General features: G+C 42.0%; 1 protein-coding gene across 2 annotated transcripts in view; it reads left to right on the top strand.

The window, feature by feature from the left end:
• The window catches only part of LOC143781586 (uncharacterized), a 409,484-nt gene that overhangs the window by 81,909 nt on the left and 309,737 nt on the right, over window positions 1–17,838 (top strand). For both annotated transcript variants that reach the window (XM_077268242.1, XM_077268241.1), the window contains exon 8: window positions 3,286–3,354. In XM_077268242.1, the coding sequence (XP_077124357.1) occupies window positions 3,286–3,354 (69 nt within the window). The remainder of the gene's footprint in view (window positions 1–3,285; window positions 3,355–17,838) is intronic.

Here is a 17,838-nt window from a genome sequence, read left to right as displayed (position 1 = left end):
ACATAAAGACAAGTCTGACACAAAAAGGGATAGGGAAGAGAAGGCACAGGTCCAAAAGTTGCAAGAAGAAAAATAACTTGGCCATTATTCTGAGCCCCAAAACAGTCCCAAGTGGTCCAAACAGATTGAATCTATCCACTCTTGTTCCCATCAAGGCCGTCATATATTCCATCCTACGTATATGAGCTATTCTGTTGAATAAACTTTGATGAGAGGGAGGAGAGGTCTGCTTCCAATGAAGAGCTATCAAACACCTTGTCACTGTACCTCTTTTTATGATTTCCCAAGGCAGCAAAATTTAGATAAGTGTTCTAATCCGTAGATCATGGAAATAACTTATTTTCCGTACGGAAATTCAGTTGTAGGGAGTTTTCTGAGCAGTGCATTCTGTGAAAATGCATGCAAAATAACTTTACCTCCAGAGGGTAGAATAATGTTTCTCTAATGCTCAAGATGTGACTCGATATATGTGACTTCTGAAAAAGATGTTTTGCAGACTTTTGTTTCCATAGGGAGCATTGCCCTAAAGAGTTTTTGCTCACTGGATCTCCGTAAGGAGGATCAGATCACTCAGTAACACAGTATTCAACTGTTTAAGGCCTAGTCCAGATTTATTTCGTACTGTACGTTGACCACTTGTGTTGGGGTTTCCATCGAAATCCCAGAAAAATTTAAATCAGGTTGAAGACCTGACAGCCATTAAGAATGATAGGGAAGACAGAGTCACGTTTTATTCTTTTTGGCCTCTTTTCCAGAAGTGTCCATCTTTTTCAGGTGGACACTGTTGCGTGGTAGATTTTGAGTCTTCTTAGAAAGATGGACACTTTTGGACCATAGGCCAAACAGAGTAGAAAGACACACAGAATGGTTCCTTCAAGAGTTCCGTCTGAATCAGGTTTTTTGGGATGTAGACAAAGAAACCTAATGGACTGCTCAATGTAGAGCCCAGGTTAAATGTGATCACAGCCTGAGGAACCTTGAAGCATAATCATTAGAGGGATTTTCCAACAGTTGAATAAATGTTTATCTCGGAATGGATAGTTTCAAAACAATAAACGGAGGCACACTCGCCCTTCAGAATTGGTGCAGATCCAGCTCAGGCGGCTTTAGAGGACAGCACCAGCTTTGGAAGCGATATCTTCTCCGTTTGGAAGTTACTTGGATTCCTGCCGCTTTTGATTGCCTGCAGTGGTCAGATGACAATAAGGGCTTGTTCACACATCTTTATAAAAATCATCATAGGACTTTTTTTTTTTCTCTCATTTGTCATCCATGCGCAATCTGTTTTTTTTTTTTGTTTTTTTATAATGGCATTGATTTTTGGGGGCACCCAGAGACTTGATTAGGCAAGTCTCACCCAATTTACGGAAGAAATGAATGATCTATTTTTTTATTACATGCATATTCGGTCGGTGAACAAAAATCGCTCCATTACACTGCCCCATTGAATAACATTGGTTCGAGTGCGCCATCTATTTTTTTTTTACAGACAGCACTAGGTCCAAAAATACATGAACCTGGCCTCAGAGGGGGGTCAGCAGAAAAACAAAACATCCAAAGACCTTTGGTCAGCTGACCACTGCAGCTGTTCACAGTCTGCAGTGGTTCTGGTAACTTCCATAATGAGCAGAGATCCATGTGGTAGATTAGATGAGATTGTCAGAACATCCGCACCCATTGATGAAACCCGGACCCATTTTTTAATATAAGACAAATCACTGATGTGTGAATGAGGCCTTAGGTAGAACATTTTGTTGCCACGTTTTCTAATGTTAAGTTCTGTTCAAATGAACACATTGAGGAAGGTTTACATTTTCTGAATGCTCCTAGACAACATGCACCAAAAATGTAAGCACAAATAAATCTAACTAAGGGTTTGGACGTAAGTGGCTAAAGTCCATACGATATCTGGCGCTCTCATCTTCTTAAAAGAATTGTCTTATTGATCCAGTAGCATAAAAGGCACAAAAAATGATTGAAAACAATGGTACAAAAATGAAAAACACAGAAAAGAAATCTCCGCTGAAATTCCAGGCAACATATTTCAGACCTTCATTTTCCTTTGTCGAGCCTCCAGCTTTCCGACCTTGCAGGTCTGAAACATGTTGCCTGGGAGGGCAGCAAATTTTTTTTTTTGTGCCTTTTTAATTTTTATGGTGTTGTGTTCAACCATCTTTGCGCCTTTTATACTACTGGATCAATAGAGCTGTTATTTTAAGATGTGAGTGCCGGCTATCATTTGGACTGTTGCTATTGCTGGAATATTTTGCCGTGCACCAGGACCGGTGAGCTGATTGCTCCTTTTTCACATAAGTGGCTAAAGATGCACCAAATTCACGGGAATAAATGTGGTGCGTTTTAAGACTGTCTAGTCTAAGTTTGCATTGTCTGAATATTAGGATTAGAAAATCCACTCTATTGAGTTGTATGTAAATCAGTGCACTATTATAAATTGCAACTACTAGACAAAGTGAAATAAATATGTTTTATAAAAAAGTGGCTTTTTTATGGGAGTTTCGGAAATTGATGAGATAGCGTGGTCAGCAATTTTTGTAACTCCCATAGAAATGAAAGGAGAGAGGTGCTCATGCGCACCCATCCCTGTGTTCATGCCAGGATCCTTTTCCCGAGATTGATGTGGGTCCCCAATCTACCCGACATTTATGACATTGCCTGTTCATTGGTGATAAATGTCACAGGTAGGAATAAAAAACAATATCTTTAAAGGGTTTGGCCTTGATGTTGCATTTTTTTTTTTTTTTTTTAAGGGGCCAAGAACTGGTGCCGATATATGTCAGGGCAGACTGGTGACAGACCGCTCCTGCCGGCAATTCTGCTGTTCCATTTGACCTCACGTCAACAGAGTGACTCTTCCTCTTCCAGTCGTGTATGTCGACAAGGCAGTTAGGCAGCGGGAAGCCGGCTGTCAATCAGCACGACATCGGCAGTGATGCTCCATTGATGGAGCAGAGCAAAAGCGAAGAAGCTGCTCAGTTGACGTGACATCACGGGATGTCACTGAATCACCGGCAGGAGCGGTCTGAGCCAGCAGAGATCTGCATGGGGCAGAATGGGGAGGTAGTTATCAACTATCTGCTTGTAAGTTCTTAACCCCATTGGTAAAAACCTGCAAATTCCTGGATAACATAAACCTGTAACTATAACTCCGTACAAGAGGAAGAAAATGAACTTTTTTTTATTTAATTTTTTTTAGATTTTTTCTTTGACATGTTGTAAATTGCAAAGTTTTCCTTTAAACACAGAAATCAAACTCTTCTTTTTCAGTCCGCATTTCCTCCGTATGAGTCTCGGATCACGACTGCCAAGTTACTAATAGAAGCTGAAGACTTTGAGGTAGGACTGTATTATTATTAGTATTATTTATGCCTTTTTATTTCCTATTATTGGGAATACAATTCATGTCAGCGGCGACGCCGTGAGGAGCCGGAGTCAGGTGTCCCCTTTTTTTTTTTTTTTGTGGTACGAAGATGATATTTCATAATTACCCTGAACTTTTCTGCGTTTCTGAAATGTCAATTTGGATGATAGCACCTATAAAGCACAGCAAGTGTTTCATTATCCCTGTATGTCACATGGCCCCCGAGGAGGTAAGGATATGACGGTAGAGCCAAGATCTCCCACCGTTCCAAGTCCTATTCAACAACCATATGACATTACATTTAAGAAAAAAAAAACGGAGAGAGGAACTCTTTAGCCTTTCAGCTTGGAATTAGTACTCGCATAGATTTCCATCCCATCCATCATTTTGCAGCGAAAGTCTAATATGTTCTAGGTAAACAAAGCTTCAAAGAGAATGTCTGCCTGTTATACGGCGCATTTTTTTTTTTATCAAGTAATATGGCTAAGTAGAAAGTAGCGTTTGCTTTGATGTTAGCTTATCCATGTCAATTTTACTGCAAGAATGCCAAAAACCTCCTCCTTGATAAGTGCCCAATATTTAGTGATGCACTTATTGTGCCTGCTTTCACGGTTGGAATAGAAATCTCCACCATTGTCTTATTCCCGGGGACGAGCGGCGCTGTGTTTTGTAGGATACAATATCTTCATATACTCCAAATACAATAGCAGTTAATAATAATCTTTAAAGAGTCTTAAAGGTTAATTGTGCGGGGAAGAAAAAATGAAAATTCTTGACGACGTCTTGCAGTGAAGAGATGCTGATTGCGAAAAGTAAGGGACAGTTTGGACGATTATATTCATCTTGTTTATTACTACGTTCGAGCATTTCTGGAATCGGGACCTGGGAATAAAATCCTTGATTAGTTTGTGGGAAAGCAGGGAGACAACTGTCATTACAGATTCCTCCTGGCCGCCCCGGTAGTCGCGCTCTACACTTATATATCCCCAAATTTTATATAGGAAGCCATATGTTCCATAGAAGTTGTCACTGTGGCAATTTTCTACTTTTGCTGTCACTGATATATGGACCTCTATAAGCTCTTTAGATAGGGCAAATGTGGATAAATGGAAGGTCATGAACTTAGGGCCAAAGAAACTACTGTTATGTACTAAATAGTGAAACGTTGGATAAAACTGTATAATAAAAATGACTTGGAGATATTGGTGCATTGAAAACTCAACTGCTTCGCAACTAGTGTCAGGCAGCTGCTGTAAAGGTAGGAACAAAATAATGGGTCATGTACTTGGGCCGAAGAAATTATGGTAATGTACTAAATGGTGAAACACTGGATAAAACTGTATAATATAAAAGACTTGGAGACATCACATCAGTGTATTGAAAACTCAACTGCTTTGCAACCAGTGTCAGGCAGCTGCTGTAAAGGTAGGAAGAAAATGGGTAATGCATGGAGGTCGAGGAAACTATAGCTATGTACTAAATTGTGAAACACTGGGTAAAACTGTATACTATAAAAGACTTGGAGATGTTGATGCATTGCAAGCTCAACGGATTTGCAGCCAGTGTCAGGTAGCTTCTGTAAAGGTAGAAAAAAAATGGGTCTCGCACTTAGGCTGAGGAACTTATAATTATGTACTAAATTGTGAAACACTGAGTAACACTGTAAAGGAAAAAGATTTGGAGTCTTTGGAGCACTGCAAATTCAACTGCTTTGCAACTAGTGTCAGGCAGCTGCTTGAAAAGCCAAAAAATAAAGGGATGCATAAATACTCATGATAAGAACATAGTTTTGCCCCTAAACAGGTCACTAGAGAGGCCACACATACAATTATAGCGGATCTAGAGCGGGGGCAGAGAAGAGGAACCAAGGGTATTAATTGAATTGGAGGGTTGCTGAACAGGATGAACAAAATGGAAAAAATATAGCGGCATATAAATATGAGTGCAGAAGGTTTTTTTCCGGAGTTCTTTACTTCATGATGCAGATTCTTTACTGTAAGAGCAGTGACATTAAGGAACTTTGTCATACCATGTCGTGACGTTCGATTTATTGAACAGGTTCAAGAAGTTCTTGTCATAGAAAATATAATATTACAGGTTATGGGCACTGACTACCAATTTTGGAACTAGGAAAGAATATATCCCCCTAAAATGGGGCAGTTGTCATCTACCTCATACAGGTTATTGCCTCTTTCTAGATCAACTCTAGAATTATAATAATATTATTATTATTATTATTAATAATAATAATAATAATAATAATAATATAATACAGTTATTGTAAGACCTGTTGAAGCTTCTGATGTTGAAGCTGCAGCAATCGGCTAACGAGCAGGCGGGCTACGACATGAGACAACCACCTGCTTAGCAATAGAGGACTGGAGACGCCTCCATTGGGCTCAGCTTCTGAGGTTACAATGAAGACCGAAGCTGGAGACGGGAATATACTTCACATCAGGGATGGGAACAGCATCAACGTCATCATCCAAGGTCCATCTCTTAGGACCCGGAAAGGAGCGGTGGGGTGGTTCAGACTTACCGCTGTGCTCCAAGTGCCCCGGTTGGATTGTAGAGGACCTGAATGTTGGGGTTAGAGAAGTCACTTTTTAGGAATAGGTTGAATATGCACAGTAGATCACTGCTATGATTACTATAGCGGAACTCCTCCTCTCTGTGCTGAGTTACGGCGCATGCACAGTTTTTACGGCACAGGACAAGCATGTGCTATCTGCACCAAGGCCGCACAAGAGAATACATGGAGACAAGGTACTTGTGGGAATTTTAGTTTCACTGAATACCGCAGTCACATATGCTAGAGTTTTTTTGGTTTTGTTTTTTTTTTTTAAATTTTCAAACCACTGTGACTGTGAGCCATTTTTTAAACAAAAAAAAAAATTGGTGGGCAACCTCTTTAATTGTCAGCAATTTGTTGTTTAAATGCCAACAATTTTCATAGTAATAACTTGCTTGCTTGTACAACTTTCTATATTTTGCTTGCAGCCATTCTTACAGCCCTTTTGAGTAGTTTCATCTCGATAACCAAATTACCTTCCCCACCCCAGTGGAGGTAGATTGCTTGCCCCACACTGGTGGAGGTCATTTGCCTTCCCCATCGGTGGTGATGGTTTTCCTGCCCCGCATTGGTAGAGGTAGTTTGCTTTTCCCATCGGTGCTGATTGCAAGCTTGCCCCACGCCGGTGGAGGTCATTTGCCTTCCCCATCAGTGGTGGTTGTTTGCCTGCCCCGTGCCAATGGAGGTCGTTTGCCCTGCCCATCTGTGGTGTTTGTTTGCCTGCCCCACGCCGGTGGTGATTGTTGGCCTGCTTCGTAAATAAGAACAAAAGTGGCGCACTCTTCTGTATAGTCAGGTGGTGCTCAGAGGGAAAAAATACAATATAGAATATATATGCAACGTCTGGCACTCAAAAAATCACAACTTTCTTTGCTTTAAATCAATAGATTTATTCACTACCGGTCATATTTAAACAGACAGTCTCCAACGTTTCGGCTTTTTTAAGCCTTTTTCAAGGATGTCTGGATCCTGACCAAATCTGTAAAGAACTTAAGGGGAATCAGCCAACCTGCTCAATCCATGTGCGACCTCAGGAGACCGGTGTGTGCTGGCCTGTAATCACTCTGTTGGCCTGCTTCACTCTGGTGGCGGTTGTTTGCCTGCCCTGCGCCGGTGGTGGTTGTTTGCCTGCCCCACGCCCAGTGGTGGTTGTTTGCCTGCCCCACGCCAGTGGTGGTTGTTTGCCTGCCCCACGCCAGTGATAGTTGTTTGCCTGCCCCACGCCAGTGATAGTTGTTTGCCTGTCCCGTGCCGGTGGTGGCTATTTGCTTGCCCCGCAGCAGTGGTGGTTGTTTGCCTGCCCCACACCAGTGGTGGTTGTTTGCCTGCCCCGCGCCGGTGGTGGTTGCTTGCCTGCCCCACGCCAGGGATAGTTGTTTGCCTGTCCCATGCCGTGGTGGCTATTTGCTTGCCCCGCAGCAGTGGTGGTGGTTTGCCTGTCCCGTGCCGGTGGTGGCTATTTGCCTGCCCCACAGCGGTGGTGGTGTTTGCCTTCCCCTTGCTGGTGGTGGCTGTTTGCCTTCCCTGCACTGGTGGAGGTCGTTTTCCCAATCGAATGATTACAATATGATTGTTTTTAGTGTTCTGGATCATGTTGTGCTGTTGGTTTGGCTCCTTTTGCTTAGTATTATATTTCCAGATTGTCACAGGCAGCTATTTTGTTTCGCGGAGTTGAAAGGCTCTGTCATTCGGCCATTAATAACTATGAAACTGCAGATTTAAGTATAGCATTAAAATAATTAGATCACCTCCCTGAAGACTGGAGATGTTAGAAGCGTTCAGCATCTTCTGGGACGGCTCCGTTCATTGCTGTCACACATCAGGTTTTGTGCAGCAAATCTCACAGCAGGGACATAGATGAGGCCTGGTGTAAATTCCTTTATCCTTATAATGTGCAGTTTAGTATTTTTTTCTTGGCCAACTTCTCATTCCACTGCAAAGATCTACTAAATATGATGGCTGTAGGAGCAATGTACAGGGCTGCTCTAAGTTTAGATGCATCATCCATGGTTGCAATTCAGAACTTTTAGTATAACTCACCTGGCTTTAGCACCAAGGCTGCTACTATAGGTTAGCATCCAGGCCCTGGAATTTGAGGGGTCCGAATAATCCCTTTACCTCTTATGAGGTGACCAGTATTCTCCTGTAATGCCTCATAATTGGGGGCACTCTTTAAAGAAAAGTGATCATCAGAAAATGACCTACTGTTTTTTTTCTCCCCTATAATCAGTCTTAAAATTAAGAAATAGAAACCTTGAAATTTTCATAATGGACCCTGGGACTTTTAGACTTGTGCTATAGTTTTAGGAAACAACACATGTACATTAGTAGCAATGGTCAGAACCTGACCCTACCTTTTGCATTGAGGTATCTAATGAGTGTGTGCAAAGGTTCTTGTATAGGAGAGGGAGGAGGTCAGCTGTGACATCACCTATCGTGATTGGTGGATTTTAGTATCAGCTGTTTATAGAGGTGTTGGCTGTCATTGTAATCCTGCCTCTGGTGACAAGGAGCCTGCTGAAAACTCATCATTAAGTTTGCACCTACAATGGCCTACAAAGCCAGTGCGAAAATTGCAAAATTATTAACTTTGTTTTTTAATAAATAATAGATAAATAATAGATAGTTATATAAGGAAAAAAAACATTGCTACAACATTTTTAAAAATGCACGTAACACAAAAAAAGTGTTTTAAACAATAGGTAATTTTATGATCATTTTTCTTTAAGGTGTCTAATATGCGTACACAACATTATTCTAGACATTTTTTTATTTATTTGACTCACTTATATAGCGCCATTAATTCCACAGCACTTTACAGACATCATCACTGTCCTCACAATCTCGATTTATCAGTATGTCTTTGGAGTGTGGGAGGAAAACAGAGAACCTGGACGTAATCCAAGCAACATGGGGAGAACATACAAACTCTTTGTAGATATTGTCCTTGGTGGGATTTGAACCAAGGACCCCAGTCCTGGAAGACTACCGTACTAACCACTGAGCCACCATTCTGCCCGGTTTGTTCGGAAAACATAAAAGGGTCTTTCAGCCCCCAAAAATTGAGTGATGGCCACTTCCCTATTCGTTTTCTATGGGACTAAAAGAGAGTGTAAGCTTTTGGCTTTTTTCGACAGTGTCACGGTAGGCCATGAATGGAGCAGTGATGAGTAAACGCAGCCAACAGTCCATTTCAGAGTCATGTTCCCTGGTGAGATTTGGTTCCCGGCATTCAGACCCTCACCAATCTTGAAGTTCCACTTTTCTTTTGGATAAGGGCCCAAGATATGACTATGGACGAGTTGGTTCTCCTCCAGTCATTGCCATGTACAACACCTCTTCCCTGGACATATTCCCGCCATGCAAGCCGGCAGGCGGTTTTATCATTAAACCACATTATATGGAAATCCCCGTAAGACCCTGCCGGGATTGTTCTATACAAACCATTCATCATGACCTTATACATGGCACATCATAACCGTAAGTAAGATCAGTAGCGTTATTTTATTGCGCCATTTAAAATACTCCGGAGACTCGTAAAGAGATTCTTAGATCAATGTAAATCATCTTGGCTTTCTTAAGGATTACAAAGTAATGAACATGATGGAATTATATTCTATTACGCTTTAGCATTATCTTGTATGAATGAAGATGCCATATTTTATGGCCGTAAACTGGCAAGAGGAAAGCAACGTTTTCCCCGAGATTTAATTGATTTCCTTCTTTAAATTTCCGATGTGATTTATACGTCGTCCCGGTTTATTACGTCGTCGTTGCGATGATTCATTCATTACTTTTGGAAATAACGTGGATTCTATACGTTAGTCATTCTCTTCCAGGGCTTTAGTGTTTGTCGTTTCTGAAGAGCTGGAAATAAAAGGGCTCTAAACCCGGCTCAGAAGCCGACGGAAAGGTCAAGTCGTATTCTGTTTGATTTCAGGATGCGATCTTGGTAGAGACAAGGCATAAAGGCTGCAGCGAAGGTGTTAACGCAGGAACATTACCTCCGGTCTGGAGTTCTTTTTATACGTATCATTGTGAGAATTTACAGGGAAGGAAAAAAAAAAAAAAGAAAAGAACCTGCAGAACATGAATCTTAATGAAGGCGTCTAATCCCACTCTTTTATTTTTTCCACCCTGTGCACATGTACTTTTAGATATGGATCCAAGAGACATCTCCGCGTAGTAAACCCATTGATCTGCTGCCCGATCTGTAATTCAGATTCTCCTCTTCGGTGCTTAGGATTATCAATAAAAAGAAATCACCAGTGGTTTTACAAGTGTGCAATTTTTTTTTCTTTTTAGTAGTTTGGGTTTTTTCCCCATTATTCTGCTCATCGAGGTTCACATTACATAAAAATAAAAAGCATTTTCCCCAGTATAGGTCTCGAAGACCACAGAGCCTTCCTAGAATAGTTAAAGGGGTTGTCTGGCCTTAGAGTGACTGTAGACTTGTAGCCTATGTGACTGCAGACTTGTAGGCTATGTGACTGCAGACTTGTAGCCTATGTGGCTGCAGACTTGTAGCCTATGTGGCTGCAGACTTGTAGCCTATGTGGCTGCAGACTTGTAGCCTATGTGGCTGCAGACTTGTAGCCTATGTGGCTGCAGACTTGTAGCCTATGTGGCTGCAGACTTGTAGCCTATGTGGCTGCAGACTTGTGGCCTATGTGGCTGCAGACTTGTGGCCTATGTGGCTGCAGACTTGTAGCCTATGTGGCTGCAGACTTGTGGCCTATGTGGCTGCAGACTTGTGGCCTATGTGGCTGCAGACTTGAGGCCTATGTGGCTGCAGACTTGTGGATCTTCACATTGCGCACACTTTGCACTGTAAGAATTCTCCTGTGCCAATGCCAGGAGCAGCGGGCACGTGACCGCACATTTGCAATTTGCATACTTCCGGCCACATTCCAACTAGACTTGTCAGGCTTCTCTCACTGCAATTGCACTAAGCGAGGCCACGCACGTCTAGTTGGCATGTGACCAAATATATGAAAAACACATACTTGTGGTTACATGCCCAGTAATGAAGCATTTTCACAACACGCAGTGCATGCTATGTGAGGATTCACAAGTTTTCCTAAGGCTGGAAGACCCCATTAAAAGAGTTGTCACATGAAGACAACCTACCTGTTAAATTGAAGCCAGACCACCCAGATATGGTGGGACAACCATCTCGTTATTACAGAACAAGCTGTCATGTGTGTCCATGTGAGTAACACTTTTTCTGGCCATTACTTATCCTGCATTTTTCATCAGTTGTCCCTGTGTAGGCTCTGTCGCTAATTTACAGTTTTTTCTGAGCTGCTGGGTGGCGACTTTCTGCTATGTTGATCCCTATATATACATAGACATGAAGGATTCATGCTCTCCTGCCTCCCTGTAGCACACAGACAGATATGGCAGCAGTATGGAGGATATTATACAGTAATGAGCAGTGGAGCTGTGAATCCCAAGTTGGGGTGAAACAAAAAGAAAGTTGAGCCAACTCTGCCTGTGTCTCTCTCTCTGCTCCAGCCATCTCCCATTCATAGACTTTAATAGGCAGCTGTAGCTTGATACTCACTGAAAATGACAGAATTTAAAAAACATCACATAAAAAGGCAGCTGTATTTACCAATATGAAACAACCACTCACATACTGACCATTCTGTCATTGTGTGTGACTGCTGCCCTATACAAGCCTTATCCATGTACATTTATAATACTAGGCAATGAATATTTTGCACATGTGCTGCCTCGCCTTTGTCATGGGCTCTGCTGCATCCTGTAGTGCCTTATTATTGTGACCTTGTATTAGTAAACTGTAGCTTGATCCCTCAGTGATCAGGCAGACTTGTTTTTACCAATACTGATTTTAGCTGTATTTAATAGTCAATGATGAGTATAGGAGAAGATGTAGAAGAATGATGCAGAATGAAGAAAAATGGCTCATAAGTGGAGAAAGTAGCCAGTTTTTAGTAACATATAATACCTTACCAATATCGTATATTTACATGTACTATTAATTTATGCAAAGATTATTGGAACGACCGTGACCACTTAAATTACCATATTCCCTGCAGAAGAAATTTAGAATTGCATGCTGGCCTTTCAGATTATTATTTTGTTTAGTTGGCTGTTTTTGCTATTAAACAGTCAATAAGCAAGTCCACAAGCAAGTCAACGCTAATAGGTCATATAGATGTGGGTTGTCTAGTCTAGGCCAATATATTCTCTCTTTTGAGAACTTTGGAAGTCCATGCATTGGGCATCCACACCATTGAGTCCAATAGGCAATAGAGAATACTAAATTTTTCATGTGGTGGCACTTTGGAGACATTTGAAGAAGTAGGAAGGGTATGGATGGACATCCCACAGCAGGAACACTCAAATTGGAACCGTTTCATTAAGACTTTTGATCAAAGGTTCTTCACCTACGTCTTGCATCGTCAGCTGGTCCTCTGCACTGATCTTACTGTTCCTGTTGTGGGGTAACTATCCATACCCTTCCTACTTATTTTGAATCTCCATTTGTTTTCCAACAAGGTCTAACATACCCAACTGAAAACTCATTACGCTGGCAGTGACCACATCTGGCTATTTGTCTCCTCCTTGCCCTCATTAACTTTGGCCCTTTCCAGCACAATTCTAAGGCAGTGTTCCTCAAATGAAGTCCTCAAGAACCACCAACAGATCATGTTTTCAGGATTTTGTTAGTAGTGCCCAGGTGATAATTTTACCACGTGTGTAAAATTAAGAAAATTCTGAAAACATGATCTGTTGGTGGTTCTTGAGGACTTGATTTGGGGAAAACGTGAGCCTTCTACTTGACCTTCATATTAACGTTGACTTGCCCTACAAGTAACTATTTTTCTGGTTCCTGTGCTGCTTGAATTTAGAGAAATTTGACATGTTCTGCTTTGTTCCTCTGCAGATTTTGGCTGATTCCTTGAGGTCTAATGTGAGGGACATTGCATGATCATCCTATTTTTATAACTTTGGGGGTTGTTGAGGTTACGGTCACAACTGGTCGCTAGAGTCTAAGACGGAGGCCAAAATTCCCTTTGTACACAAAGACTGAAGTGTTATAATAAATGGCTTTTGAAAAGTTAGCATTCTGGCCCATGAGCTTCAAGATACAACGCTGGTGGATTCGAAAAGAGATTGTCAAAGTGGAAAACCCCGTTAAGGTTTAAGTCTGAGCATTCTAGGGTTTTTTTTTTACACCATGCTTCAATCTTCACATTAGTTGATGTGATTGATAACTAAATCATCTTGCACAACTTAAATGTGAATAATTCATGGAGATGATAATCGGATGTGCGACAGTTAAGGGTATTGGTTCCATGTGGATTTTCACAAAGGTCATTCTTGTAGGGGTTCCTCACCGGAGACAAAATAATTAATGAAAATTTGTAGCCAAACAGACAACTTTGTGTTTTCGTGCTCAGGAGGACACAAGAAAACATTTACAAAAATTTCAATAATCAGCCACAATTATCGCTTTGGGAACGGAGAACTCCCGAGATGTCAGCCGGATGTTTAATGATGAGACAAAGTTTTTTCTTCTTTGTCTTTTATGATTAATTGGTGATCAATCTTTGTCTTCCATGATGGTAACAATCCAGAATAATTGATAATGTGAATTAGTTCTGCTTATAGCACAATTTCAGATTCACCACTTCAAGCAATCATTTAAAAAAAAATGTTAAAACTCTGTGTGCCAGAGAAACATCCGACACTCTTGGGACCATTGCCTAATTGAGAGGTCTTATTGACGAAAAGGAGCAAAGTCATTTTAGATCTTACTGATGTATTGTGAAGGCAATGGGTTACTGACCTCTGGTGGCCCCAATAGGCCTGAATATAGGATTTTGAATTGTTTTTTTTTTTGGTAGCCATTGTAAATGGACTGCACTTTAGGGCTGAGGATGGAGTGAAAAGAGTCAGTTGTTTGGATCATTAGATAGGTTGAAGCATGTACTTCTGTTTCTGTAGAGGGAATGCCATTAGCAGAGCTCAAAAGGACCTGTCATTATGGTGCCAGGTTTTGCTATTTAAAGGGACTCACAGCTCACCTCTGCTCCTCTTGTACAATGTCTGATAACTCCTCTATATACAGTAGATAACACAGGATCCACCATTCACAATAGATGTCACAGCTCACCTCCTCCTCCTGTACAATGACTGATAACACTTCTATATACAGTAGATAACACAGGATCCACCATTCACAATAGGTGATGTCACAGCTCACCTCCTCCTCCTGTACAATGACTGATAACACTTCTATATACAGTAGATAACACAGGATCCACCATTCACAATAGGTGATGTCACAGCTCACCTCCTCCTGTACAATGACTGATAACCTCTATATACAGTAGATAACACAGGATCCACCATTCACAATAGGTGATATCACAGCTCACCTCCTCCTCCTGTACAATGACTGATAACTCCTCTATATACAGTAGATAACACAGGATCCACCATTCACAATAGATGTCACAGCTCACCTCCTCCTCCTGTACAATGACTGATAACACCTCTATATACAGTAGATAACACAGGATCCACCATTCACAATAGGTGATGTCACAGCTCACCTCCTCCCCCTGTACAATGACTGATGACACCTCTATCACATGTCACAGCCGCCCCTGCTCCCTGTCTCTTTAACAATGACCTTTGCACATGCCCATTATATGCTTTAATAGAAATGTCAGACTTGCAGATAATGTTCGTGTGCATTTGCAGAAGACAGGAATTATAAGGTCATATTCACATCATTCCATACTTCTGTGTTTTAATTTTTGCTGCAATTTTCCAAAACGATCATGTTTTTACCGCATTTTTTTTAGACATTGCAGCAGGGAAATAAAAATGTAACTCCATCATATTGCATGGCAATGACCTAAGTCAAGAACAGACACAATGGCCAGTGTCAAAATTGAAAGATTTCAATTTTTTTTTAATAGAGATGAAAAACAAAAATAAACCCTTACCATACATCGCTGTTTATGCAGCAATATACCGATTAGGACCGCCCACTGGACTCCTAAGCCCTGAATGAGCAGAGGTTTAGATCCTTATATTATTATCTCTACTGACGCTTTTTCCATGCACCTGTCTATCCGTTTTCTCTGGTCCTCCTCCTCTTTATATTATACTGTCCCCACATTAGGCATCATACAGTAGGTGACCGGCTCCCCGTAATGTTTTCTGTAGGGCACCATTGGGCTGGAGATGTCTGCGGACGCGCTTACTCCTTTTGGCAGCGCGGCGGTGGATCGTTTGCCAATAATACGGGCAGCGCATGTCGATAAATAACTAATTTTACAATTTCTCCAACCGACGAACCGTTTAGTAACGCCTTTGGCTTCATCATCGTTCTTAATCAGACTCTTTTTTTATTTGTTTAATTTAGTTTATTTTTTCCCAGTTATAGCGACATTTGCAACTTTTTATCTCCATTCTGCATAATTCCAATACCCGCGTGCCGACGTCTTACCTTCGTGCTTTTCCTTACCGGTTGTTGGATTGTTTAACCAGGTCTTATCTGATGATTTGCATTAGGGATCGGTGGTCCGGGGTCTCGGCTTCTCGAGATTTTAATGAATGCATGTGCATTATTGGAGGATTATCTTGGCAGGACCTGAGCTGGATAGGATTTGTGACTCTTTCCAAGATTGATTCCTGCGGAGACTCCTCACCTTGGTTTGTCCACAGGAGCATTTATAATAGACAGTGATGTCGATCATCGGCTCACTTATATATTTATATCCAGTTATTTATATACAGGGTAATATATTCCACTCATGGCAGTTCATGTTACCGGGATGACTCACAATCCGTACCCAGCCGTTGAAGAAGAAAAAAACACTTTGATGGAATTGTAGATAATTCTAAAAGGGATTTTAAAGGGGATTTTGTCTATTTTATTTGACTTATTTATTATTATTTCATTTTAATTTAATTAATTAGATCGTAGCCTTTGTGAATTATATACATATATATAGATTTATTTATTTTTTTGTAGCCATTTGCTTTTCTTTTTAAACTCTTCTCTGGGAGCGGCCATCTTGCTTTTTGTGTTGCCGGTATAAACAGTAAAGCAATTGGCAAAGAAATGTTATAGATTATCACCGTGTTCAGGAATTATAGTCATCAGCTTTCATAGGATAGAAAGAGACCTGAGAAAGAGCTAGAGATTCTTAACAATTTCCTTTTTTCGGGATAAATTAAAACCCGTCTCTAACCAGAAATATGTATTTGTACCTGATGTTAAATGCCGCCGTTATCCTAAATCTGGGATACTTTATCTTTTGTTCCTGCGCCTCTCCATTCCCTCTTCTTTGTATGTAAAGTATTTTTAGCATCTGGGTATAATCTACAAAAATACTCCCCCAGAGTGTAAGACCACACGCAGTTAGCTATATACTACATTTATATTCAGGGAAGGGTATGTTCTTACGGCCATTTTTCCGGTCTGAGAACTTTGCGGAAAAAAAACTGACATCAAACGGAAAACACAAGGACCAATGTTACCCAGTTGGGATCTTCAGGTGACCATTTTTCTTCACACGGACCGAATTGTCCGCATTAATATAAACGCAGCATGCGCTAGTTAGTCTCTTCCCTATTTTGGATGAGACTCGCCTATTCAAGTCTATATGTGTGTGACAAGGGGCACCGGGGTGGTAGTCCGGACCGAGCTCACCCACTAAACAGTCTGTAGACACCCCGGCCCCTTGTACATGCAATCTGGGATGGATTCAGCCTGTCCCCGAAAAAGAGTTACCGTATTTTTCGCTTTGTAAGATGCACTTATTTTCCCCCAAACTTGGGGGGAAAATGGGGGTGCGTCTTAGAAAGCGAACATGAATTTCAGCGCTGAGATCTCATCTCTCGAGATCTTGATCCCGAGATCACCATCTGCGCATGCGCCGACGGCGGTCATATTCAATGGAACCGTGAGAGTGCCAGAGCTCTGGCCTGTCGCAAAATGTCTGCAGAGCCCCGGGTAGCGCTGGACACCCACGCAGCACCACTAGGCATCGGAAACACCCGCAGCATCGGCCAGTAACCGCCGGGCACCCTGAGACACCCGGCAGCAGCACAAGACCCCCGCAGCAGCGCGCCGCACATCCGAGCCCCCACTCATCACTGCCTGCGGCCTGCAGCATCACCCCACTCCTGCCTTCCCCAGCAGCGACCCTGGGACCCCGCTTCACTGCAGCCACCACCACCGGTAAGCAATAAGATGCAAGGATTATAAGAAGCACCACCATTTTATTTAAAAAAAAGTTTTTATTGTTTTTCTCCTCAAAATTTGGGATGCATCTTATAATCCGGAGCGTCTTATAATCAGAAAAATGCGGTACCTTCTCTGCTCTGGTCGCAGCAGTCCAGGCGATTAATACTCCAGAAAGACAGCTGTTCTTCAACAGGAAAAAAAGTAACCATTAATAAACAGGAGTGGAGTAGAATAACAGACGAATACACCACTGGATTCATGATCTCTCCCTGACACGCTTCACAGCTGCGCCCACAGCAGCTGTAGCAGCCACAGATAGACAGTAGTCCACACGCCAGAATTACCCCTTCAGAAGTAGGGGCCCTTCCAGAGTCCTAGGGCCCATGTTGTGATCTTCTGTCCTTTGATTCCTGGGACCCCCTCTTGAGTCCCTGGAGTCCTCTGAGTCCTTGGGACCCTTCTTGAGTCCTCTGAGTCCGGGTCAACAGACCTCTCCCGTCCAGAGGGGTCTGGCAGTGCCCCGTCTGACAATCACGTCTGCCCTGGCCAGTGTCCCAGGCAGTTCTGAGGAAGATTCAGCTTCCTCTCTCCTTGTGGCTGCAAGTCCAGCCTCCCTGCTGCTGCTGGACCAGCCCCTAGCTTTAA

This window comes from Ranitomeya variabilis, chromosome 6, assembly GCF_051348905.1.
Source record: "Ranitomeya variabilis isolate aRanVar5 chromosome 6, aRanVar5.hap1, whole genome shotgun sequence".
Taxonomy (NCBI): Eukaryota; Metazoa; Chordata; class Amphibia; order Anura; family Dendrobatidae; genus Ranitomeya; species Ranitomeya variabilis.
This window is presented reverse-complemented; position numbering and strand designations above follow the sequence as displayed.